This window comes from Uloborus diversus, chromosome 10 (assembly GCF_026930045.1).
Source record: "Uloborus diversus isolate 005 chromosome 10, Udiv.v.3.1, whole genome shotgun sequence".
Taxonomy (NCBI): domain Eukaryota; kingdom Metazoa; phylum Arthropoda; class Arachnida; order Araneae; family Uloboridae; genus Uloborus; species Uloborus diversus.
The window spans coordinates 82,099,734-82,127,136 of NC_072740.1; the positions used below are offsets into that span (position 1 = coordinate 82,099,734).

Genomic DNA, 27,403 nt, shown 5'->3' on the forward strand with positions numbered 1-27,403 from the left:
GGATTTACATGAATTAAGTTGATGCTGATAGCTTAGACGGTTAGTACATAAATTATGTCTCTTTACTGTGTTCCATCTTTTTTGAACATTAAGCTGTAAAAACTGCTTACATTTAAATATTGCATGATCGGGAGATGAACATAAAATGCACAAATTTTTATCACTATTTATCATTAACGATTTTGAGTTACATTTTTGTTCTGACACATTTTTTGAGGTTTTATGATAAACATTCCTCGATACATTGTCCAAAACTTGACACCTTTTTTCTAAAAATGATAGAAGCTCTTCCAATTTCGGAACTTCTTTGGAGCTTGCGTTTAGCTCAAATTGCTTGCGAGATTCTATGTCTAGTTTTTCTAAGATGATATTTATCAATAAAATATCACTTAAATGATTTCTCTGGTATTTGAGGACTTTAAGGGCACGAATATTTTTATTAATAGTGTCAATTAGATGTCTAACGTCTTTAGTAGATTGTTGCTGAATTTTAGAATACTTAAGAATAGAATTTACGTGTGTTTCTACAATTATTCTTTCATTTTCATATCTTTCTTCTAAAGCTTTAAATAATGAGTCGTAAGTGTCTTCTGCTGACATTAAATGTTTTGCTTCACCGACTAAGCAAGATTGTAAATATTGAAGTTTGTGTACATCTGATAATTGGTTGTTACTATTAATTATACTATTGAATTGCATTTTAAAATTGTTCCATTCTTCAATTTTACCTGCAAACTTTGAAATCGAAAGTTCCGGTAATCTAACTAATGCATTGTTTTTACTTTCATTGGTAGAATTATTTTCTTCATGCGTTGAAAGAAATGTATAAATTCTTACCTCTAATTCTTCAGTTTTCGATTCTAATTCATCGAGATCCTTTTCAATTGGAGGCAAATCTTCATGGTTTTCAATTAGCTGATAATACTGAGAACGCAATTCTGAAGCACTTTCTTGAATTCTTTTCAAGGCTTTAAGTTTAATATCCAGTTCAATTTTTGAAAATGTCCATTCTTTGTCCTCGAAGAATAGTCCCAATTTAGTTACCGTATATACTCGCGTATAGGTTGATCTCGCGTATAAGTCGACCCCCCCCTTTTTCAGAGAAAAAATCCAGAAAAAATCTAAAACCCGCGTATAAGTCGACTCCCATACTTTCCAAAAACATCGCGAATTATTTTCAAAGAAATTTCAAAATAATGAACACATTTATTTACAAATAAAATAGGAATTAAATAGGAAAACATTTCTAAAAGCCTTCAAACTCGGATTCCGAGTCGGAAGCAAAAAAAAAAGTTCATTAAAGTCTGCTTCCGTCATCACCGCGTCATCGTATACATCGGCGGCTGCAGAATCGTCAATGATATCAGAGGTTGCGTTCGACGAACCTCACTGGTAAACCGGTAAGTAACCAGTTACTAACCGCGGCGCTCTATGATCAACCGGTTACCGCAGCGGTTACTATTCTAAGCAGTTGATCGGTTGATTTGAGCACGTGATCATTAGCTGTCACGTGATTCACTAACCGGTCGCTCCCGGTCGTGCTCGTCGAACGCACTCTCAGTCTGAATGGCGTGACTGTTGACGATAAATATTTTCATACGTTTCACGATATTTGTTAATTGCTGATTTGATCCTTAATAAAGAAGAATAAAATTATCTTTATTTATGTGTATTATTTAGGTTTTTTTAGTTATTATTTTTGAATAAGTTTACTTTTTCACACGATCAACTTATCAGCAACTACCTGTAACCGGCATTTCTCGTAGCTTCCCAGCTCTCGTTGATCGGAAAAAATTTTTCGGAAAATTTGACCCGCGTATAAGTCGACCCCCCTTCCTTTGATCTCATTTTTTGGACAAAATTTCTCGACTTATACGCGAGTATATACGGTACTTGCGTTTTTAGTGCGCCCTTTTGGCGGTTTAAGGCAGTTATTTTCTCCATTTTCTACTGAGAACAACTGTTTTGAAGTTCTGTAATGCGATGCAAATAATCAATGTTCTGCTCCGGCTCGATGGACCAATTTGTACGATAGCTGCGATAGCGGACTGTATTTTTATGCGAAAGGTGCTGGTAGATGCGGGGTTGTTCATATTTATGAGATGTGATGAAACTTATGCGATATAATGAATAAAATAAGACAACTGACCACACATCATCCTTGTTCCACCATTTATTGCGACTTAAAAACAAAACAGAATGAAAAATGCATGCCAAAATAAAACTCGTCTGCAGATAAAAATCGTCTGCGTTATTATTCAATTCAGAGCAAGGCTAAACTTAAGCAGCGGAACTTCCCTTAACGCTAAACACACAACACAGGGAATGGCACACTCTGAAACGGGAAAAGTGCAATAAATAAGAAAACATGGAAAAATTCAATAGATTCACAAGTTCTGTAATTAATGTGAGTTTTTCATTACTGCAATCAATTCGCATACACTTCAAAATGTATACAATCATGAAAAACAGTTTAATATTTAGTAAATCCTCCAGGAGCTGCAAGGAGGGCTTTGCTATAGTCCTGAGCAGAAAATATCGACTTCTGAATATGAATGTATTGAAGACTATACATGGGATTATTTTATGCAAGTTTGATTATACATGATTTAAGATATGACGTCTTTATTCTGTTTTTCATGGATGAGATTTTATTTTACTTGAGAGCAACATTGAAAACAGAGTTTTCTCCTCCTTCAGAATCCAAACTTTTGAGTTTGCTGATAGCATGCAATGAACAGTATTTTTGCTTGCTAATAAGCGAGCTTGGGTCACTGGAAATGTTTTTCAAGATTGCTTTTTAGAACTCTCTCTTTCCAGAAGTAAAGTTTTCAAACTAACATAAATCAGAGCTCACTGAAGAATAACTTTGAGAAGTATCAAAGTAGAATGAAACCAACAAAGATACTGACATTAATGACACAATACCAAAAATTTCCAGTTAAAGTTTTGAGCCGTTTCATAACAATGGCAGATGATCTTTTTGATTTGTTGGTGCGGGCAAATCCTGTCAACAGACTCATTACCAGCTTTTTTCCTAAGTTTGTTCATGTTTTCATTATTAATGAAATAATGTGCATAATTTATGCACATCTGGCTTATGTATCAAAATAGTTACACATTAAATTTATCATATATTTATCTCTTACTAGAATTAAAATTTTTTAAAAATCTATTGAACCTAACCTCTGTTTTAACACTGTTAAGCTATTTATTAAGTCTTCATTAACACAAATTTGATATACATTAGGGTGAGTTAAAAAAATCAAACCATGATAAACGCTAAGTAACAGTGCGGAAAAGTTGCCTTTTGTAGAGTTATTTTGTCATGGGGGCAAAAGGATTTCAACAGAAAAAAATATCTTGAGGTTTCGCTCGTGCCTTGAAGTTGACTATTATTGCGTAAAAACTAGAAAAGGTTTCAGTAATTTCATCTAAAATCAAATTTGATCAATTTATAAATTTTATGTAACATCACTTAAGTGCAGTGTAGATTGGACCAATATAGCATCAAAATTGAATAACACCATGATGCTACGTACTTTGAGGAAAAGTATTAGAAGTTATTATTTGTAAAAATTTGCTTTCATATTAATTAATCCTTATATGGATATGGGGAAAATAAGTAATAAAAGCATTTCTAATCTAGTGAAAAAAAGTTGATTCTTCACTTAGTCAAGCTTTTTGGCTCAAAATGTAAAAATTTACTTATCATAGAGAACAAAGTTTACACATAAAAATTTGAAAATATAAATGACCTTGCAACAGCAAATATAAGCCACACCTCGAAACAAAGAAACGTTGCTAAATAAATTTTTAATGGTTTTTGAGCCTTCAAACTATAGTCACATTGACTACAATAAAACATAGTTTCGAGGGCAAGTTGAAATATTGTCTTGACTCCATATCTTTGCTTTATTACATCATTTGCAAAAAATAATTAGGTAATTTTAAATTCACTATCCCCTTAAAGTGCAGCCAACAGCATTCATTTTGTGTTCATTATTTTGTACAGACATGGCTTGGCAACAACATGAACCTTGTCGAATTGGGTTTAGATTACGATGGACAATATGCTAAATTTAATAACTTCCTGATGTCTCCCTCCTGATTCAATCAAAAAAAAAAAAAATTGTACATGCAGCAAAACTTGTGGCAGTGCATGTACATGTCGAAAGTTTGAGCAGGGTGTCCGCGCCCTTGGAAAGTTTTGGATTTTGACTATGATTGAAAATAGTCATGGAAAGTCATGATTTTAAGCAAAAAAAAGTTCGAAAGTTATGGGAACTGGCAACTGGTTATGGATTTTGAGTTCAAGAACATGCATATTTATCGTATTGCAGAGATTAGGAGCAAAATTTACGGATAATTAACCATCTTTCCCTTTTATGCGTTAGTCCCGATTTTTGAAACATTTCAAAATCCGATTGCAACCGCTTCTATAATATTTGGTTGTTTTTCTTTACTATGGGATTCTTCCATTAAGACATTTATAATTATGTTTTTGATGTTATTTTTAACCCTCCTTATATGTCAGTTTGTAATGTAAGTACTTGTAGACTTCTAATTTTGCCACTCTCATTAGACTCGGAAGTTTTATTCATCTGCATCCATGTTGATTCAAGAGACTCATAAAAATTATCATTAATTTTCAGCAGTGTCTTAAGTTAATGAAGATTTAAAATAATAAAATAGGTCTAAAGAATTAATTGAGGACGTTTAGGACATAAAATGCAGAAATCAAGGAGTTTTCAAGGATAAAATTTTTTAAATGTCCAAAAATGTTGCAAAAATCAAATTCAGTTATTTTTTTCAATATTTGTAGCCTATCCAAAAACTTTAGCATGGGTGCAAGATCTTCCGTCTCAGGACGGATTTCCGTCTTGGACAAAACTTCCGAGACTGAGGTCGGGACGGAAAGAAATTCGATGACTTTCTTTCAGTTTTTACTTAAAAAAGAAAATTTGAGTGTTTGAAAAATATGCTTTAATTACTGGATCGTTCCATAACCACGAATTTACATCGTCATCTCTCGGTTTTCCACCATGGGCTTGTTTTGTTTGCAACGTGCTTTTGGAGGAGTGGCTTTTCGACTCACGCCGTTTGACTTTTTTTAGGTATAGCTCTGTTATTTCCAACGCACTGCATTGCAGACCGATGAGTTGCTCGCTATTCTCCCTGATTTTTCGAAATAATTGGCTCTAATTGAAAATTTAACCTCTTTCTCATGCTATTTTCGATCATCCTTTCGTTTTTTTCATTTGCGTTTTTTTTTGCAAACTTCACACGCATAAATGAAAATTATGTACGCTCTTAAAATTTCTTAAGAGTTGAATCTGAATCACCGCAAGCAAGATGTAGTTTGAATTTTTGGCCAATGTATTTCAGCAATGGCTAAAAACTCGAAGGCCGAATTCAGTTGAGCAATCATGAATTACTTATTGTTCTCACTTGACTGTTTTGAGGTCCGATTTATCCCCCCCCCCCCCGCCCCCGCATTCCTCTGCAGCATTAGGGTTGACCGGCCCCTCCCAATGATGCTCCTCTAGCGAAAACCGTCTCCAGGTTGTGTCCATATCCTATACACACACACATACATACACAAACGCATGCCTACACACTGTCGCATTCACACACACACATGAACACCTACACACATGAGCACATACACACGCCTACATACATACACACACACATGAACACCTACACACATGAGCACATACACACGCCTACATACACACACACGCCTACACAAAGAAGCACATGCCTACATACACACACACGCCTACACAAAGAAGCACATGCCTACATACACACACATGTTCATGATTGGGAAAAACATAACTTAAATTTAAAATGCCGAACATTTTCTTTGTTTTTTTTTTTTTTTTGAGCAATCACGATTGCTTATTGTTCTCACTTGACAGTCCTTGATGTTCCGGTTCCTTTTTCAGCTTGGACCAGGCCTGCAGCACCACCGGCAGGGGCGCGGCTGGTCCTGAGCACTGTCTCCCGGAATCCACTTTTGCTGGGCGGTGGCGTCCATGTCCTACACACACATGCTCATACACAGTCACCTACGCGCGCACGCCTTTACACACGTGCACACTCGTAAGCCTACACACACACGCACACAACTATAGACACGTAAGCACCCAGGAGGAGGGACATGCTTGGGCGGGGGAGCCATTTCTAGAAACAATAACTCTAACGAGTAGAGTCTTGTCGCAACTCGTGATTGCGAAAAACATAATTTGAATTCAAAGTTTCGGAATTCAAATTACAGTTAATTTTTTTTTTATGATAAAAATTTTGTAGTTGAGTAGGTACTGAATTATTGTTCATTTGAATTCGTACTAGAAACAAAGCTATTCGCTTCTGTCCTAGAAACAAAGAACGTTTGCAAATTATTAAGAGAAAAATGGAATTTTGTCTATTACTTATCCTGTCTTACTTATCCTTTTAGCCTGTCTTTTACTGGGTATCATCAGATTTTTCAGTGTCTGTTACTGGGGTTCGGAGCTTTCTTTGAAATTCAGCAAGTAAAAATAGAATTGACTCATTCAGAGGATTCAGAAGCAGCCAAACGTTAGATGAGATGTTGTATCAAGGGAGAAAAATAGTTTTAAAGATCTAAATACATTAAAAGGCTCAGAAAGTTGAGTTAACCTGATAGTGATGTCTTAAGCATGTCTGTTACTGGTGCGGCTACCCTAATGCAAGTTTTTTTATTCATAATAAAAATATATAAGGTTATCTAAAAGCACTATTCTAAAGGGAAAAGTATTGACTTATAAAACTTGATGCAACAGTGTATGTACGTGCATATTAATTCAAAATAAAATTTTACAAAATTAAAAAAGTAAAGTATGTACATACATTTTTTACACTAAATATTATTATTATTATTATTATTTTTGAATCAAAAATTAATAATTTAAATAGTTGTATGATGAAATCATATGTATAGTTACGTGGAACAAAATAACTGCAAAAATAATCAAGTTGTGTCACCAAAAGCTGGGGTTCGAGTATCATAAACTTTTAGGAAATGATTCTGATTTTCTTTAAGAAATAAAACAATAGAGTTAAGGGGAGGTTCCAGTGGGATCATATATACACATTTGTTTATTTCTGTCACATTTCTGTACTTCAAAAGATAAGAATCAAAAGAAATAAGATAAATAACATAAAAATAAAAAGTAGCTGCAAGGCAGGCAATATGAAAAATGGGCGGGGGGGGAGGGGGATAAATATTTTCACTTTCCAATTTAAATGTTCTGTAATTTAATTATTCTGTGTAGTGTTATGTGAGTTTCAATTGTGAGAATTATTTTTTAATATTTCATTCAGTTTTACACACTTTCTAAACCATTTGTTTTTACTCTCCACTTTCATACTGCAGTTCTAAAATAAGAATTATTAATTTAATTAAAAATTAAAACATCGTCATAAATTTACTTGAATGTTCATATAATTGTTTGCAAAAATTGAGTTTAGCTTATTTGTTAGCTTAAAATACATTTTCACATGAGAAAAAAAACAGTGATCTCGGCTAACGTGGAAGATAAGAAAAATTACTACTTTTGTAGGGTTGAGGGCATTTGGAACAGCTTACCAGAAGAAGTTGTAATGAGCATGGGGAAGTTAGCTTTAAGAGGACCATTGATCTTTCTTGAATGCTAATGAATTGACTAGGACCAGCCTAGCTATGCCTAGACCCTGTTGCAGGTCATCACATTTGTATTTTTGAGCTTGAGGTTAAGACGTCACTCTGGCTATGACAACACTTTACAGGCTAGCCCAAGGGTAACTACGTTACAATAAGGTTCAACTGTCTTAGAGAATATATTTCCTGTGTTTAATGTTTAGCTGCTCTTAAGCATCATATCCAAAACCAACGAATGTTGTTTGTATCCGTTATCATTAATATTTAACTTTGTTTAACTTTTGATCTAATATTGTACATTTACTACACTATGTGAAAGTCGTTACTATGATTAAGAAATGATAAATCTTAAATGTATTAAATTTTATTGGCTGTTTTTTTTTCCTTTTTTGAAATTAGTGCAGAGTGCAATAAACGCATTAAAAAGACTCTATTACTGGCAGATAGAGCTAGGAGAAAGCTAATCTATCAAAAGCTCATATTCGAGTATGGTTTGCATCGCAAGTAAGTACATTTTGTTACAAATAAAGTTTTTGGATAGTTTTCTTTTTTTTTCTAATACACATTTTTTCCAGGATTAAAAATTATATTCATCGGGAATTGCACGTGTCTAACTTCTTTGATGAAAATCTGAAGCAATGTTCTAAAGAATATTTTGAATCAACTACTGGAGAAATGAATGTTGAAGAGATGATCAAAGTTCATCTAAAAAATCGTAAGAAATCAGCATTTTTGCTTCTTTGTATACAATACCTGTATATATTTCTTTATTGTTCTAGATTAATTTTGAACACATGTACATGGTTTTAAAAATTACTTAATAAAATAAAACTACTTTCCAATGCAATTGCTATTGAATTTAATAGCATTTCAAAAGCAAGATTTATTTACAATGTTCCAAATATTTACTAGTAAGTGCAGTGGGGAAAATAATAAAAATATACCGAAACTCAGCATTTACAGCAGGATTTGCTGCTCCCCAGGGACCTTGGCTAATGTTTATTTACTTTTTAAAACATAAATGAACTGATTTTGGGTTAACGAAATTCCACTGTAACCAGTATTAATAATATGCATATCATTTTTAGATTATCTTGTCCAATATCAGCAGGGGCGGATACAGGATTTTATTTTAACTCACCGGTTGCGAACTCAAGGGAAGGTAATATCGCGGTTTGTTCAATAATTTTTCGTTGATGGGATCAAAAATTTACGTTTTTAAAAATATGTGTAGAAGTAATTAGAATAAGAGCCATATCGATCCGAAGCTATTTGCGAAATGCTAGATTTATTTCTCAGCTTATAAAAAATGCAAAATGAAAGAAATCACATGGTAATTTCTTGGCAAAACCATAACGTTAATGCAAACGGTATGTAGTATCAAAATATCTCAACTGTATCATGGCTTTAAGAACAAATCAGCAACTGCTTTGAAATTCGCAAACAAATAGTTTCTGAATTCTTCAATTAAGCTTATATGTTATGAACCTATGATTTTCTCAATTACATAATATTTTATGATTAAAATATAAATTAATTAAAAAAAACTCAAATGAGGTATGAGTTTATTTAATAATACGCTTGCCAGATTTATGAAATGTTCAGCCGGGACACCGAAATGGATGGTCCCCCCCCCCCCCATGTCAAGTATTCAAAAGGGTACACAGCTGTGGCTGATTTTTGGAGTGTACGGCAGTTCATTCTCAATGCTACTGAATGAATTGTTACTAACTACGAACATAAAACAGACGTAATAAAAAATGGCATAAGCAGATAAACTTTGAACATTTCATTTCCGAGATGTAAATATTTACAATTTATTTGAGCTAGAAAAACACTTTGAAGGAGGAATAAAAAAATGAATACTATTTAGATATACTTTTTATTTTATAAGACTTTTTTAAAGTCTTTTTTGGTTTATATCTTGTAAAAAACCTCAAAAACTAATCCGGTTCTAATTTTATAAATCAATGGTACAAATGATAAAGTAATCTTTCTAAATGATCCTTCACACTCGATTATTTTAAACCTTTTTGGTGATTTATAAATGAATTTCTCTTTCATCAGGACGTGAAGTAAACTGTCCCGGTCAAACCGGGACGTCTGGCAAGCCTATTTAATAACCATGCCCTTATGTTACAATCATTATAACAATGTTCCTTATTAAAACCGCTCATTTTATAGTATCTCGGTGAAAGTATACAGGGTTTAGCATTTAATTTTTTTGAAATGTTGAAGATATTTTAAGCCTCCGTTCAAAATATATTAGTGATTGATATACTTTGAATGGGGGGGGGGGCACTTTTCAAAAAAAAAATTTATATACCCGCCCCCCCCCCCCAATGAATCAGCTACACTTTTATCATAAAAATGGAGAGAAAGAAAGGTCAGAAACAACAAGGCCGTCACCAGATTTTTGTGTGAGGAAGGGTTTTACCAACACATTTCTCGTGAAACCTATACGAGACTTATAAATTTTGATTTTGTTCGCATATTATATTGGTTTTTGTTACAATGCGTTATTTAAATGAGGGTAAGGGTATCAGTATAAGCAAATATAAAAGGAGACTTTTCCATAAAATGGAAAAAAAAAATTATGTAACCATTCCCATTAAATATTCGATGTCTATTTAAAAACTCAAAAAAGGGGTGGGGGTGGGGGGAATAAAATAGATGCGTGTACTCCTGTATGCGCATTCAAACTGATACTTCTTAAATTCACTGTTTGACACTTTAAAAAATGTAAAATGCAGAGTTTGGCTCTTGTAAATTAGAAAAACTTTAATGTTTTTGTCAGCGTCAGGTATTCATATCTGAAGAAAATTAATGTTTTTAAAAAAATGATATTCACAATGATAATAATAAAAATAAATACTGTAAAAAAAGCACTTAGTTTGAACAGATTCATTAATAAATAGTTTAATTTTTAAAAGAAATTAAAAATAAATAAATAAATAAATAAATGAAAAATAAAACAATAAAAAGAAGTTTTCAGAAAACAGTTTTATAAAAACCATAATTTTGCTTTGTTTCGATTTTTTTTGAGGGGTTTGAACCCTAAAACCCGCTTATTAATTACGGCCATGGGAATCAAGAAGCATCAGTTTAAAAATATTAGTCAGAAATGCAAAACAATCACTACTTAAATACGAATAAATTAACTGCAAAATATTAAGCATTAGCTCGGCAGAGAGACCAGGCACGATCAGTTGAAAAACTAAACGCTGCAGGAGGTGTTAAAAAAAGTGAAATCTTTGCAAAATATAAATTATTTTTTATTATTACTACGTTTTTCAATGCACTCATTTTAAGAGTCAATTAATATTATCAGTTTTAAATTTGTAGCTTAAGTCAAGACATATTTATTAAACTACTTTATAGACTAACAACAGTGGCTTTCAATCTATTTGCAATTACGGTAGAAAAAGTACTTAAAAGGTACACAATTTTATTTCCATTAATTTTTGAATTTGATAGCATTTTATTTAGCTATTTGTTTATATTTGTCATATAAAGCTAAAGAAAATTCTTGTGGGTTAAAAGTCAGTTATAACTGAGTATTTGGAATTATAGACTGAAGTTCAAGTTTTAAAAAGCTTTAAAAATGACGCAGAGTACTTTGCTTAGTAATTTTCATCAAAACAAACGATTAACGCGTAAACAAACGATTCTCTATGCCGAGAAAGAGAACTCACTGGCTTTTTACCAGTCTAGAACTACTCCCTAGTCAAACAAGGTACCGAAACGTAAACGTGCTTTAGAGCGTAGTGCAAAATTCTAGCTCACGAGTAGTGACGTTACGTGGGAGAAAAAACTGGTTTACTCTCTAGCTAGTTTCTTCTAGATACTTAGAACGTAGATCGTCTGGTGTGACTGTTTATGTTGCTTAATAACTTGTTTAATTTAAAGTATATACTTATTTATTTTTCCTTTCGCAAGTGCCCCAAATACTTATTGTTTAAGCATATTTAATTGTTTAATATTTTGTTTTAGTTTGTTTTAGTAGGATAAGTTATCATGTCACACAATAAATTCTCACTTCCGTTGCCTAAACACAAAACGCCATTTCTCATTAACACCTGGCAGTAATGACATCACATCTTATTTCCATGATACAAGGGAGCCCTCTTGTTTATTTTCAGCCATAAAGAAGTTGTGAGATTTCTGTTGAAAAACAAGAAGATAGATTTTGTTTAAAAAAAAATAAAGTGGTTACTGTGAACTCTCACCTCCGTGAACTTGAATTTTAGGGACGTAAATTAATGTAAAAAAAATAAGGTACATGTTTTCATATGTTTAACATGTGCAGATTGTAACAACGAAGAAGAAACAATATTTCCCTGAAAAATGTACCCATTAGGTCTATATTAATGGAAAATTCCTCACCTCCGTGACAGTTCTTATCAATGTCATTAATTCTGAGCTGAAAAAAAAACTGATGGAGGGGAAATACATCAATATTAGGCATTCTACCAAAATTATAAATTGCCAGTATATTCACAAATTTACTAAATATTAATTTTTAACACATTTGAACTAAAAGGATAACTAAAAATTAAGCCATATTTTAATTAAGAGAGCTTAATATTAGATTCCCACTAATCATTTAAATAGCTCATTTTTTGTACAATTAACAAAGTTACTATTTTGATATTAAATTAGCCTCGATTTTTAAACATTAAAAGTTTTCTTTTTTTTTTTTTTTATTTCCGTGAACAAGGCCTTTTTTTAATTTTTTTATTTATGAATAAAATAATTTTAACTTAGCTGGGCCATTGTGTATGGTTACTTCTAGTATGTAACACTTTCATGTAAGAATGAAAAAAAAAGAAAACAAAAGGTTTCAAAATTGAAAAATCCTCGCATTCAAAAGTTATGCTTTCTGGAGAATGACCCATATGTCTTTATTTATGAGTATATGCTTTGTGTCATACAGTTACTAATTTTTTGGGTTTCTTTTTAGTTAAAATTCCAACAGATATAAAGGACGTTGTCTTGGATGACGTACATCGCTGTTTTCAAAAACTAAATGAAGAAATTAAAGAAAAATTAGAAGCAATACAGGTGAATTTTTTAAGGTTATTTATTTTTTTCATCTTTCAATGAAACCTCAGAGCAATACTGCTGAGCTAAGCACAAATGAGGCAGTGAGAGAAGCAAAGGGATGTAAGTGACAAAATTAAAAATTTGGAGATAACCAGTATAAATGATAGATGAACATCTCCTCTGTCTAGAAGCAAGAGATAGTACTGGTAACTCTGGTAGGTGCTAACAGCATGATTTAGAACTTTTCAATGAAAGCCTGGCTAGGACTTTATCTTTAAACATGTTTCATTCAAAACTTGAAAATATCCACTTTGCTTCTTGCCTGAAATGTGATATCTGCAGTGGAGCTCATAATGAAAAATGCATGATTAAAGTTTTACAACTCGTTTCTTTCATTTGTGTTTTAACTTAATGTTCAACTCCAGGTAGTCATTTCGCAAATAATTCATCTAATCTATGCAAGTGTGTATTTTTGTTAAAGTATTTATTTTAAATTAATGAATGTACTTACGGCAAATATTATCTTCAGTAACGTTTTTATATACTAGGTTAAGTTCACCAAAAATGACTATTACCAGTCACATTTAGGCGTATCTGCACAAATAAGACAAAAATAGCTTAGTAAAACATGCTTAATGTATTATTTAATAATTCTGAAAAACTCTTGGATATTTGAACTAAGAGACTTAGCTATTGCTTTATTTTGTAAATACAAAGTTAACAGAACCTGCATTCCAAAAAATACTATCTTCGAAATTTCAGACATTTAGAACTGTACATCATAATGCTTTTCTGTTCCTTGTTTTCTTTAACTGAGCATTTTGTTAGTTTTGAGAGTAGACTATATTTAAAAATTTTAAAATAAGCACGGATAAATAAAATAAGTTGAATTTTATATTATTATTTATATTAGACCTTAATATTTTATTTTCTAAATTCATCTACAGAGTGTGAAGATAATTTTGTCAGCAAACTGTACTTAAACAAAGATACTATTGGCTGCAGAATGAAATGATTTTTTAAAATTTTTTACTGTAGAAAAGATTTGAACATGAATCATTTACGTGCATTTCTTTTTTAAGAATTTGTCATTTAACGGAACATTTAAAAAGAAAAAGTTTAATATTTTCATGAATATTTATGCAAGATCGTATTAATTTTTATCATCAACCTTTATCAACTATTAAATTACAGTAGAGAACCAATTATCCAGGAAGTTTGGGACCATGGCTATCCTAGATATTTGAATTTCCTGGTTTTCTAGATCTCTAAAAAGCGCTATTGGTTGATTGTTTATAAAATTAAATTACTATAATAAATAGTAATACATATTAAAATAAGAAAACAGTTCAGAAATGCTTATTTGTTTACGCGAATTTGGTTTTCGGCGTTTCCCGCATATTCGCAACTTCACTTATGCTCTAAATAGCTTTAATTTAAGGCCATATAATAAAATATTGCAACAATATTCGTTTCTTTAGTTTTCAGTTGGAATAAAACACAAAAATTTCAAACTTGTAAGTGTACTTTTTAATTCAAGAAAATATTTCGTTAATTTTGCCCCGCTTAAAGGACAACTCTTTGAAGTTCTTTTTTGTAAACATTTTCCCGAGTTATACGTGAGTAATATAGTATTTATTAAGAAACTTCATATTCTTTTAGACATTTCAAAAAATTCTTCCGTTTTTCAAAAATTGCTGAAAATGCGTATTGTTTAAAAATGGAAGGAAAACCGGAAAAAAGTTGCAGGTTTTTTGGTTCCCAGATAAAATGCTCTGCATTGTAATACATAAACTAAATTTTCTTCTCTGTTACAATAAACTGCTACATTATTATATTCTGCTTATCTAAGGAAAAAAGGGTTAATTGTGAAAGCCAGGGGTGCCCCCCCTAAGGGCAAGGGCCCTCCTCAATATCAGGGAGACCTCCCCCCCCCAAAAGCAAGCTCCTGCCAGCCCCCAAAATGAAAAAGATACCCCTCAAATACTCCCCTCCTAAAAATTTCAATGACGCAATCTGCGCCATGACCCCCCTTGGTGGGCACTCCTGGTCACAGTTATCACTTTAAAGCAGGGTTAAAGCTGGGTTCAAAAGTTCTTTAGCATAAAAGCTAAAATTGAGGAGAAAATGTTAGCAAAATGCTAAAATGTTACACATTCTCATATTTATATATGCCTCAGTATGTTTCATCTCCAGTTGAAAATAAAATTCATATTTCATCTGTGACATCTTTGAAGAAATAAGTACAACAACTTTTTTTTAAACATAAAATAAAAAAAGAAAGCACGATTGGTGTTTAGAACGTTGCAGTCTCCTCCTTCTAATAAAGCAGTTATTGGGGGGGGGGGGGGGCATAATGCTGAATAAGACTAATAGTTCTTGAAATTAATAGTAGTTTAAGAGGACGGTGGACCTTAAAATCTTTTTCTTTTATTTATTAATTTTGAAATATGAAACTGGGCATAAAAGTTAGTAAGTTTATTAGCATGCAAAATATCAAGCAAAAAAGATGCAACAAAATAAAATTTTAATTAAAATCAAAAATGTTAAAATTTAAAGTAAAAATTTTAAAATGCTCCATGCAACTCAATTTTTGCTTTTTTTCTCAAACAATTTGCATTTTATAAGAGAACAGAACATTGCCAAGAATTTTGGGTATCCATTTAAAGATTGGTCCATTATTAACTGCACAGTATTTCTTTTCGCGTAAAGCAAGTTTTTGTTGCAAATATTGCATAAAAATCAAAACTAATATTTTTAAGCAACATAAAATTCTCTTAAACCTTCATGCATACCCAGTTTTATCAAAATACTACCAAAGTAGCATATTCTGAAATTTGAAGCATATCGAACAAAAATTAAGTCGCATGGAGCTTTTTTCAATCTGTGTCAGCATTGAATTTTCCAGTCCGAGATAAATAACGTTAAAGTCTAATTTCACCTACATTTCATGATCTTCGTATTTTAATACCTCCTGCAAGATATTTTCACGATGACTAAATATTTGATATTAATACCAATGTAAGAATTTATTGAAACTTAGTTTACATGTTTGACACTTAGTTTTACTTAGCTTTTCGATTTTGTTTACATGATTTACAGACATTTTAATCAAAAACACGCTCTGTTTACTTTTTTTTAAACGCATATAACTTCGCGATAAAACATCAGATCAATAAGAGGTTTTTTTCATACGATTCAGCACACTTCATAGATTGTTACTTCCACGGAATAAAAAAAATCACATTTTTGACCGATTTGAGCTATTTGGAAGGACGGTCCCCTTAAACATCTTAGCTAAGATTTAAAAAAGATTAAGTTGATTATTGCTATGCATGCTTCCTCTCTAGGATCATACATTTCTTCTTTTTTTTAAAAAAATAATTTACTTTTTATTTGAGCAAAAAAGCAAAAATGCATTGTTTCATTTTCGCAATTCAGATAGTGTTTTCACATTATGCGAAAAATGCGACCGTCGCGGAAACCCTGCTAAGGCTTAGTATTTGTCTCTTATGGTTCAAATATCCTTTGTAAACTATGCAAAATATGCAGATTGTACTTTTTTCTTAAAAGTTTTTTTAATATTTCTCTTTCACAAATCACCAAAATACTTGAGATTTAGGTAAACTAAATTACTAATGACCACTGAGTGACAATAACCCAATTTCAATGAAATGTGCAGGTACCACATCTGTGCTAAGCATGGAAAAATAGCTGCCAACAGCCCAGTAGTTGCTGGCCATTGTTTGGAGCGCTAATATTTCACGATTTCAGTTGATAAATTAATCGATCAATAGTAAACTTAAACATAAATTTCTAATATTTATTATATATATATACACACACACACACACACAGGATATTCCATTTTAACCTGCAAGACCTTTATTTTAGCAGCTGTTAGTCTTAGATGTAGACTTCCAATTGCAAAAATTTTCAAAATCACATGGAGAGTTAAAATATTGAACATTTGAAGCAAAAAATAAAAATGAGTCAAAAAATACAAAGTTTAACTTTTTATACGGTCCCTAGGCCCCCCCCCCCCCAACTAATATTTAGGGAAATAATCTCCATTGAAAACTATTACTGATACAAAAAAACTTGACATTTGTGCAACCAAAACTCAGGGAGATATTCCATCTCAAAGTTTTAAGGGACCATACAGAACATGAGATTGGAACTTATTGCCCTTTCAGAAGAATGACAGGTTGTCAAAGTAAAAAACATGGTATTTATATTTTTCATTGCTATTCAAAAATAAATGCAAATGTTATGCCATGATACTCAAAAACACGTTAAAAATCCTCGAAGTGGTTGAAGTCACAAAACATTGCGTTTCATATCTAAATGAATATTGGTCGTACTAATTTTAAACTTTCTGCATTGGAATTATTTTTCAATAGAGATTTTGTCCCTAAATATAAGTAGGGGACTTGGGGCCCATGTAAAAAGTTAAATTTTGTATTTTTTGACTCATTTTTATTTTTGCTTCAAACTTTCAATATCTTAACCCTGCATCTGATTTTGAACATTTTTGCAACTGGAAGTATACATCAAGGACTAACGGTTGCAAAAATAAAAGTCTTGCAGGTTAAAATGGAACACCCTGTATATATATATACATACATAAGACATTCGGAAAGTAAGTTCCATTTTGAAATAAAAAAAGAGCAAATACAGGGGGGGGGGGGGGGTACAGCAATGATATTTATTGTACAAAAATCTACCACATTTCTCCCATGATTTTCCAGGTATTAGCCATAACGCGGTACAAGCTTTAGCTTTTATGAGCCTTCTTCACATAATGTTGCCACCTATGTACTCAACCATGGGATAACATGTTCTCTGAGCTCATCATCATTGCAAGGAAAGTCTTTAGATGCTGAAACAAATGAAAGTTGCTGGGAGCAGGTTCGGGGCAATCCAGAGGATGTTCAAGAGCATCCCAGCCAAAACCCTGTAAGAGTCCTCATGGTTGACTACTTCGTAGGGTGGAATAAAAAAATCAAGTTTCGACTTTTAATTTTGGATAGTGCAGAAAAGTTGCCTTTAGATGTAAATAAATTATACAAAAAAAAAAATTAATCACATCTTGAAGTGCTGCAAATACAGTAAAATGTCATAAAATTTTTAATTTTTGTCACATTTTCAATTTTTTTAAAACTTGTCAAATAGAGTCAGTTCGCGATAACTCGAAGTCCGATAACTCCAATATTACTATAACTGGAAGTTTTTATCAAGTCCCAACCCCTTTGTTTTTAATTCCATGCTAATTATTCTCAATATCTTGAAGTTAACTTCCTTTAACTCAAAGTTTTTTCCAAGATAAATCGAAATTTATTTCGAAAGAGCGAAAAAAAAAAAAAAAAAGCAAGAAACAAGTGACTATGAGTGAAAAATTAATTCACCTTCACTTGCAATTCCTGCACAATAGACCTCTAAAGCAAGAGCACCTGTTGAGCCAATGTGCAATAAAAGAGTTACATGTGCAGAAATGACTTAGCTTGTTTTCTTTTGTTGTATTGTACTGTTTACACTTTGACTGATTGTACTTTTATTCAAAGGCTGACCTAATTTAAAATCCGTTTCCCTTCATCTTTAGTTATTTGCTGATTATTTGCTGATAAGTTCCCGAGAGATGGAGTGAGTTTTCTTTACTATTAAAAATGTCTAAGCAAGTACTGTGTGTATGATATTAAAAGAAAAGTAGAAACTTCTAAAGCTGTAGAAGTGTCCATGAATCTGAATTTGAAATGAATGAAGATGTGCTCCTTTCCTGAAGTAGAATCAGCTCTATTCAAGTGGTTCCAGCGGTATCGAAATTATGACCATGCTTTTGACTTTTTCTCTCTCAATGTTTTTGATTAAACTGTGCATATTGTGCTTTAAAACTTTTAAGTTCTGTAATTTTGTCTGTTATATGTACATATAAATTAAAATACTCAATGGATTTTAATAATAAAATGTGGAAAACTAAAACTAGTGGTAAGTTGAAGTTTTTCGTCGGTCCCTTTAGATTCGAGTTATTATGAATTGACTGTATATATTTTTTAAAATTTCAAATACTGCCGAAAGCGCAGTGTCTATGCCAAAAAATACATGCATTTCTGAAAAATTTTTGCATTTTGTCTTGATGTGTTGCAAAAGCGATGAAGTTTTGTGAAAACTTTTTTTTTCTTTGTAACTTTTTCAAAGACTTTTACTTGTCCTGATTTATGCAACAATCAGTTTCAAATTGGCATTTCAATATCAATATAAAGATAAAAGTAGTTGACCTAATACAGTGTTATCTTGGGACATAAGAGATCACTGTAGATGATGTGTGAGAAGGAGGGAGAGGGTTAGGACAGTCAGTGAAGTTTAGTTCAGGTGTTCACTTCCGCATTTTTTAGTTGGTGTCTAACTTATAACAGAGTAAGATATATAATCTGTTAGTTCGGGTACAAATTTGTTGTTGTAAGTTAACATGGCTCAGTCTAAGGAAGTGAAGATATGACAAATGTCGGAAGGTCCTATTTCTGAAAAAAAAAAAGTGCTTTTGTGAAGTTGTACTGCCTACTAAATGATACTGTTTTAATTAGAGGCATCCTCAAGAGGGCATCTGAAAAATGGTTAAAAACCTCTATTTATTCTGTTTCTAACTTAAGAATTTTGTAAATGACAAAATTTTACCCTACTAAATGTAGGAGTTCATTAAAGTCTAAAAATAGAATACAGTCACTTACGTTAGACTTGATACTCTAACAATTCAGAGAAAAAAACTAATCGGGAAAATATAGCTGCCAGCAAGTGTTAAAACTTTGATGTTTGTAGCTGTATAAAAGGGAAAAAAATCGGTTTTGGAACAAAACTTTCTAAAAGATAAATACTGCGCCTGAAAATTGGAAATTCGTAATATTGTTAGAGTTATTGCAAGGGCTTTAAAGAACAAAGACACAAGAAAAAGTAAAGCACAGTGAAATTTAATCAGGAACAAGAATAAAATTTTAGTCTCGCCCCTGATGACAAGGACAGCACTAAAGAGAAAATCGAAAAAGCAAAAAATCTTACGTCTGATGATCAGCAGTGTTCTTTGCTATACGTAGATCCGTTAAAACTGAAAAAAAAAGAGAGAAAAGAAAAGCACTAAATACATAGTAAATTGCCTTCTGTAGCTTCCATTTGTAACCATACCAGACCATCAGATAGTGCTGCTGGAGCTATAGCTATTACTTGGCTTTTGGATTTCATCACAAAACAAAATAAAGTGCTGTAATGTAAAACCAAAGTAATAGACATGATTAAAGTTAGACGAGCAAGGTCAAAAAATTGAAGAGGCTTCAGCAATCAGTCTTTAAGAGAAATGAAAATAGTGGATTGTTGTTTGATGGATGAAAAGACAAAACACTGGTTAAAAGAAAGAAAGAAACTAAGTTTGTTCAACAAAAAGTTTCTCAGAAGAGCAAGTTTAATTATTAGATGAATCAAACGCCTAATTTTTAGAGCGAGTAATACTTAAACCTGGCACTGGATAAGATATAGCAAACATATATTCATGAAGGTGGAGAACACAACAGAAAGCTTTTGAGTTTTGCTACTATTGGATGTGACGGAACTTTTGTAAATTCTGGACAATAATGATTGACTTCTTTGATGGAAAATGAAATAAGTAAAACTTTGCAATGTTTAGTTCGTTAGCTCCATTTTAATCAGTTACTGTGGTCCATTATACACTCAGGAACATTGAAAATAGTGCCTCAAGAAAGAAGAAAGGTACAATCTCGAAATTTCGCATAGAAGAAGAGTGATATCTGATATGCAAATGATCCAAGTTTGGTGTCAGTGCGCATGACCGTTTACCCTACAGCACCGGTGAAATCGGGAAAAAGGTGCTAGATAAACCAGTGCATAATATAAGATTTATAAATGTTACGATTACATCCGGATAGTCGGAGAACCTTAATGGGTGAAGGATGCCAGGTAGACGATTTAGAAAGCGTTTCTCACAGTTAAGCAAATTTGAGAGAGGTTTGATTATTGGCCAGAAAATTGCAGGCTCATTGACAAGCTGTGTTGCTGCCCAGGTGAATGGTTTGGAGTGTTCCGTTAGAAACTGTTGTAGGCAGTGGACATGAAATGGTACTCACGTGCAAAAACTGAGTCTGGAGTGACCAGGAAGACCACGAGGAGAGAGGATGGAAGGATTGTGCGGCAAGCGCTCGTTGATCCCACAGTGACTTGTTTCAACATACAAGCAAATGTAGGGGTAGTAGTTGTTCCCCAAATCATTTCTAAATGTCTTGCGGAAATAAATCTGCAATCCAATTGCCCTTTTCATGTACTCCCATTAACACCAAAACATGGCAACTCTGTCTGCGATGGTGCGAAGCCGGAGCAATGTATGATGTCACTGATAGGCAAAAAGTGGTGCTCAGTGATGAATTATGATTCATTTTGGGGTCAGAGGGTATCCGTGCACGGATGAGGAGGCACCATGAAGAAAGGTACCACACCACCCATTTTATCGCACGACACACTGCCCGCACAGCGGGTATAGTGGTCTGGGATAGCCTATGATAGCTGGCCCACTCTAGTTGTGGTATGTGGAACCTTAACAGGGCAGCGTTATGTTAATGACATTCTGCAACCACATCTAGGACCATTCCTAAATGGCCTCCCAGGAGCAATTTTCCAGCAAGATAATGCTCGCCTGCATACGGCTAGAGTTGTTCAAGACTTACTTCCGTTTGAGACTTTTCCATGGCCAGCCCGCTTTCCCAACTTGTCCCCTATAGAGCATTTATGGGATCAGCTGAAACGTCAGATGTCGCTGTGCTACTCTGTGCAAGATTTAAAAGTGGCTGTAAAAAATTTGGGGGTCCATTGACCTCAGAACAACATCAGAGGTTTAATTAGCCCAATGTCAGACCCTATTGTGGCATGTATTGCAGCAAAAGGGGGTCCAATGCGCTATTGAATTAGCTCTGTATTTATCTCCTTACTTAGCCTGCATTTGTTTAATTGTCTAGATTTTAGGATCAAGTGTATCTCTCATCAATCCAATGCTTTCTTCTTGGTGCGCTATTTTCAATGTTCCTGAGTGTATCATTTAGATGGTAAGGATCTGAACAGTTTTGAAACAAAAATACAAGATAACTTGGTTCAAGATGTGTTTTAAAATTAAGAATAGAAAGTAACAATGGAGTTTAGTAGTTAAAAATTCTACAAGTAACCATTAATGCGAATGATTACTTCTACATGATCTCATGGGCTGAAAATCAGGGCATAAAACTGGTCAGTACAAGTCAGTATTCTTCATTTTGGTCATTTTTTTTTTAATTTAGTCAGTAAAGTCAGTATTTTTTTGCAACTTGCCCATGAATTCATTTTTTTAAAAATTATCGGCAGTGGTATTTTATCTGTTTTTCTTGTAATGCCAAAAAAGTCGGACATTGACAATGCTGCAACCTAATTTTACCAATCTGGTAAAGTTTGCATTATTTTATAAAAATAACTTGCTATTAACTTCTTTTTAGCCTACTTTTCAAATATTTTTAACAAAGAACAAATATATGCTTAGTCTGTTGTAAAAAAAATCTTAAAAAGAAATAATTGTCAAATAACCGAATGAATACTGCAAAATAAAAATTTCGGATTTAAGGTATTGAGATGAAGAAACATGTGTCCAATGGTCTGTCTGATCCCCCCCCCCCCAATTGAAAAAAAAATTTCTTGTTCAAAAAACGTTGGAGAGGGTGCATCATACCCTGTTTTTCTCCCAATCGTTCAAAAATAAAATATAAGTACTTATGCGAAAATTGAAAGAAAGATATAAATCTCAAACTAAGAAGATTTGTTTTGAACAAACTTATATTTAAAGATAGCTTGATGTATAAAAAATATTTCTCAAAATTAGCTGTTTTTAGGGTATTTTTGAGAAATTTAAAACATTTTAACGGTAATATTAATGTTGATTTAAAACCTTTATTTAAGAAATTAACCATGCTAAAAATAATTTTTTGTTTCAAATATTTACAGAGAGTAGGCATATGTGTAAAGTTTTTTTCTAAATTTAATTTCTTTAAAGCTTTAAGAAAGGCTTTATAAAAAGCTTTATATTCTTGAAATGGTCTCTTGTAGATTTAACAGCATTGACAAAAGTTGATGATTGGTTGATAGAATAAAAATTAAGGGAATGCAAAGCATGAGAAAGCTGTAAATGATTTTTTTTCTTTTTGTTTTAACAAATCATGATTGATATGTATCTTTATTTCCACAATAAATGTTTAAATTGCTATGAACTTCATTTTTGTTTTAGCAATGATTAAAAAGGATTAAGAATTCTGTTGGAAAAAAAATTAATAAATTTTCAAGAAAAAAATTATATTTCAAATTTATCTGAATAAAACTGTTTCTAATACCTACAAAATAAAACATAATATCATTGTAATAGAAATTTTTTTTTTATTTAATTTACTTATTTATTTATTTATTTTTTAAGAGACTTTCCTTTCTCCCACTGTACTTTAAAGTTCATAGCATAATAAATATTATGTTACACATCATGTAGTACTTTCATCTAGTAAAATAATAAATTATCTCTGCATAAGATCATAGTGTGTATATTTTACTTTTAAATGTGTACAAAACTGTTAATCATACAGTACTTGGTAAATAAGGGGTGATTTCTCAAAAAATTAATTCATCAAATTGATTCCTCCCCCCCCCCCCCCCAAAAAAAAATCCGCAATTTTAAGCTTTTACACCTCTAATTGGAGAAAATAAACAAGTAAATTAATAGCTTTTCTTTTAATTTAAATAAAAAATAGTAGCCAAGTATAGTTCTGCAATGTACACCCTTCGAGCTGTGTAGCGTAGGTTTCTGCCGCCTGGGGCTGGCACCAAATTTGCCGCCCCTCTTACATTCTCTTGCTAAATGCCCCCCCCCCCCTTAAAAAACGACATTTTTAATATTTTACTGAAGGAAAACTGGATTTTATTATCTAAAATGTGTTTCACATTTTAATGTAACCTTATGTCAAACAGGAAATATTGTTGATTGAATTATTTTTCAAAAATTATTGCATTATGAGCGATAATATTTTCCTTAAATCAAAACATTTAAGACGTGATCAAAAAGTGTACATACTGGTAGTAAGTAATTCTTACACCTTTTATTGGAAAGAAAAAGAAACAAAAATATGATTATAAATTACCTGATAGATACACATATATTTATACTTGAAAAAAAAATTCATCTTAACCTAAACAATTTACCAGTTTTCATCAACGGAAAATCTTTTACAAGTTTCTTCTCCCAAAGGACAGTGAACTGACCATCGAACCAGGTATCGATGGATTCCTAATCTTCCCCTCTTTATGTTTGGCTATTTAATAAAATCCTCTGATAATAATTAATGGAGATATCAATTAAAAACTTAATTATGACACTTAGATTTTGACATAAAATCCCTTTTTTTCGAAGAGGCTTTCCTCCATTCAAATTATTATTCAGTGCTTCATTTCAACTTTTCTCAACAATGCTTTTGTTAAAATTCATTGCCTGAAGAAAATCATTGAGACGAAAGATCTGTTGCCATTTTTTGTCTCGAATATGAGCAAAATAAATTCTGGCTTTTGTTTTAAAGGCTTCTCCTATAATCGGGGTATTTAAAATGTTCACTTTTTGTTCATTTTAAATGTTTACTTTTTGGTAAAATGGTTTTTTTTTTTTTGAAGCCTGATTGTTGAACACGTGTCACTTGGCATAACTTTTATTTTCGAGGTGGACCGTGCAAAGCCAGGCGACGTAGCTAGTGTTATATGAAATGTCGTTATATAAAATGACCCCTTGGGAATCCAAGTATGACCAGGCTGTTTCCCCCTACTCATCCCATTTTGGAGTTTTGGAGATAGTGCCACTTCCTCCCCCTCCCATTTTTTTCTTTTTTTGACTGTTTTAAAACTTATTTCTATTTGGAGTGGGAGAGGACATAGAGAAGAAAAGTTTAAAAACATGAACATTTGTCGCAAGGAGGGACTCTCAAGGTGGTACTCCTCCCTAAAATGTTTAAAAAATCATCAAAACGATCTTTTTTACCACAATTTATTTTCAATTGTGCTTATCAATGCAAAATCAAAGTATCGGCTTCACTTCTATGAGCGCCATGTCCGAAAAAATGTGCACGTTGAAAAAAATAAATAAAATAAAATAAATACATATTCAAAACATCTTACAGCATCTTATGTTACACATGAGTCGCATCACAAACCTTCCCAAATTATTTATACTCATTAAAGATTATTATTGATCACACATATAATTAAGATTTCGAATCAAATCAAGCAGGGCTATAATTTAGCATTAGTATCTTCTTTATATAAATAAAACACAAACTCCAAATTTATATGTCTGAGGTAAATTCGGAAAATACCGGACCAATTTCGTTAAAATTTTTAGTTAACCTTGGTTAGTGTGGGAAGGTTTGTAGACTTTTTCGAAAAAAAGTCGATGATTAATTTGTTTTTAAATTCGAAATTGACATCTTGGACCCAAAAACTGATCTTTCTACAGGAGACGGACTGAGTCCCCATAGAGGGAGCCAACCTTGACTCCCAAACCTGAAGGGCGCAAAAAGAAACAGGTGCACAGGTTCGAGGGGCAAAGAAAAAAAAGGGGAAGGGAAAACGGGGTGGTCAGCTTTGAGAGTGAAAAAAAAAAGAGGCTCAGGATCAAGGGAGCGAAAAAAACCACAGACGCATGAGGTTTTTTGAAACACGCGGAGGCACACTCACGAAGTTAGTTAAGGCAATTACTGCTTGCAGGAGCGGACTGGTCTACTGGCCGATGCGCCCTCAAACGTCCTCTCTAAGCCTTCGATTTTTCTCGGGGGGGGGGGGGGGGAATCACGCCCTTAAACTACTTGTGCACTATTTTTTTCACCCTAAAAACCTTTGCGACCTTAAATTTCACCTCTTTGGTTTTTTTTTTTTTTTTTTGCTCCCTCAAACCTATGTGTCTCCTTTTTTAGTTTACACCTTAGTAAGAGGATAAATTTTCGTAGCCATGGTTGGAAACCGTTTGCATTTATTCAAGACTTAACTTAAGCGTAATACTTAAATCTGCAAACTCCACCTTCCACTGGCCTCTGCGACCGAGACCAAACCTGGGTATTGCCGGTGGTGGTTGCGTCTATTCTCTACACATGCACACACACACTTGTGAATCTTGATTGCAAAAAAAAAATATAATTTGAATTCAAGATGTAAAAAATTCAAAAATTTTAAAAATTTTATTTTATTTGCGTTTTTGAATGTGTGCACCTTTGTTTGTTTTTTTTCCTTTTTAACGCCCTTTAACAAGCTGTGCACATTCAAGGTTTTTTTTTTTTTTTTTTTGGCGCCTTTTTTGGTAGTTAAGGTTGGGGCCCTCTTGGGGAACCCAGTGTCCGCTCCTGACTGCTTGTTGATTTTTGTGATTTAAAATCCTCTCCAACGAGGTTGAACACTATCTTTCTCATCTTACTATGTCAGCTTCAATGATAAATGGTTCGCATGCATGTTAGTATCCAGTATTTCGTGTTTATGGCTCAATGAGAAAAATTTCCTGAGACAGTGTAGAACTGAAGAGTTAAAAAAAATATATGTTTTTGATGTTGATTTAGCAAAAAAAAATTCGCCATCCCTAGCAAAGCGCAGTCTTTAAAAAAAATAATTTAAATGTAGTGTTACAGAATTTGGGGCCCCTAGCAAAGTGCCGCCCAGGGTGAGTGCCCACCCGCCCTATGCTACGCCACTGCACCTTTCTGCAGCTAAATATACGGGGTGTTCTGTTTTAACTTGCAAGACCTCTATTTTCAAATCGTCAGTCTTGGATACATGCTTCCAATTGCAAAAATATTCAAAATCAAATGCAGAGTTAAGATATTGAAAGTTTGAAGCAAAAATAAAAATGTGTCAAAAAATACAAAATTTAACTTTTTATATGGGCCCTAGGTCCCCAAACTTATATTTAGAGAAATAATCTCCATTGAAAAATATTACTAGCGCAAAAAACTTGACATTTGTGCTCCCAAAACTAAAGGAGATATTTGAGTTTGGTTTCACATTGAAATCTACTAACTTTTGTAGCTATTCTTCAAGTGAGAGACTACTATATTACTACTTGTATCTTATGTTTGTTTTTTATTTGTCTCATTCTTTAATGTGTGAATTAATACTCAGATAACCCTTTACATAAGAAGGTGTTAAAAAAAGGTTTTGACAAAATTTCAAACGTTATTGCGCCAATAAAGGCAGCAGTACAAACTGTGGTATTTAGAGTGCATTTCACTTTGAATAGTAAAGTAGAATTCGAATTATCTGAATCAATTGGTATGGGACCCCATTCAGGTAATCAAAAATTTAGGTTATTGGATTTTAATTAATTTTTAACTAATTACTGTATGTGTGATGAAAGTAGGTGAAAAAAATATCTGAAATAAAGAGCTGTTATCTAATTAAGTGAAAAGTTATCACTTTTACATGTTGCATGTACTTAATGATAGTGTACAAGTCACATACATTAGAAACCAATAATAGAACTAACACTATGATATAGTGACTCAGCATCCTGCTTTCTCTCATTTGTACTTCTTCCAAGAAAATACCGTCTATTTTGAAAATCTGCAGCAAAAGTTTGTGCATAAAAACAGTAAAGCTATAAATAGT

The 27,403-nt window shown here is 32.7% G+C and overlaps 1 protein-coding gene across 2 annotated transcripts in view; it reads left to right on the forward strand.

The window, feature by feature from the left end:
• The window catches only part of LOC129231519 (uncharacterized), a 61,335-nt gene extending 39,721 nt beyond the window's left edge, over positions 1-21,614 (forward strand). For both annotated transcript variants that reach the window (XM_054865856.1, XM_054865855.1), the window contains 4 exons: positions 8,069-8,173; positions 8,245-8,384; positions 12,633-12,733; positions 18,318-21,614. In XM_054865856.1, coding sequence (XP_054721831.1) covers positions 8,069-8,173; positions 8,245-8,384; positions 12,633-12,733; positions 18,318-18,362 — 391 coding nt within the window. In that variant the 3' untranslated portion in view covers positions 18,363-21,614. The remainder of the gene's footprint in view (positions 1-8,068; positions 8,174-8,244; positions 8,385-12,632; positions 12,734-18,317) is intronic.
• The last annotated feature ends 5,789 nt before the right edge of the window (positions 21,615-27,403 follow it).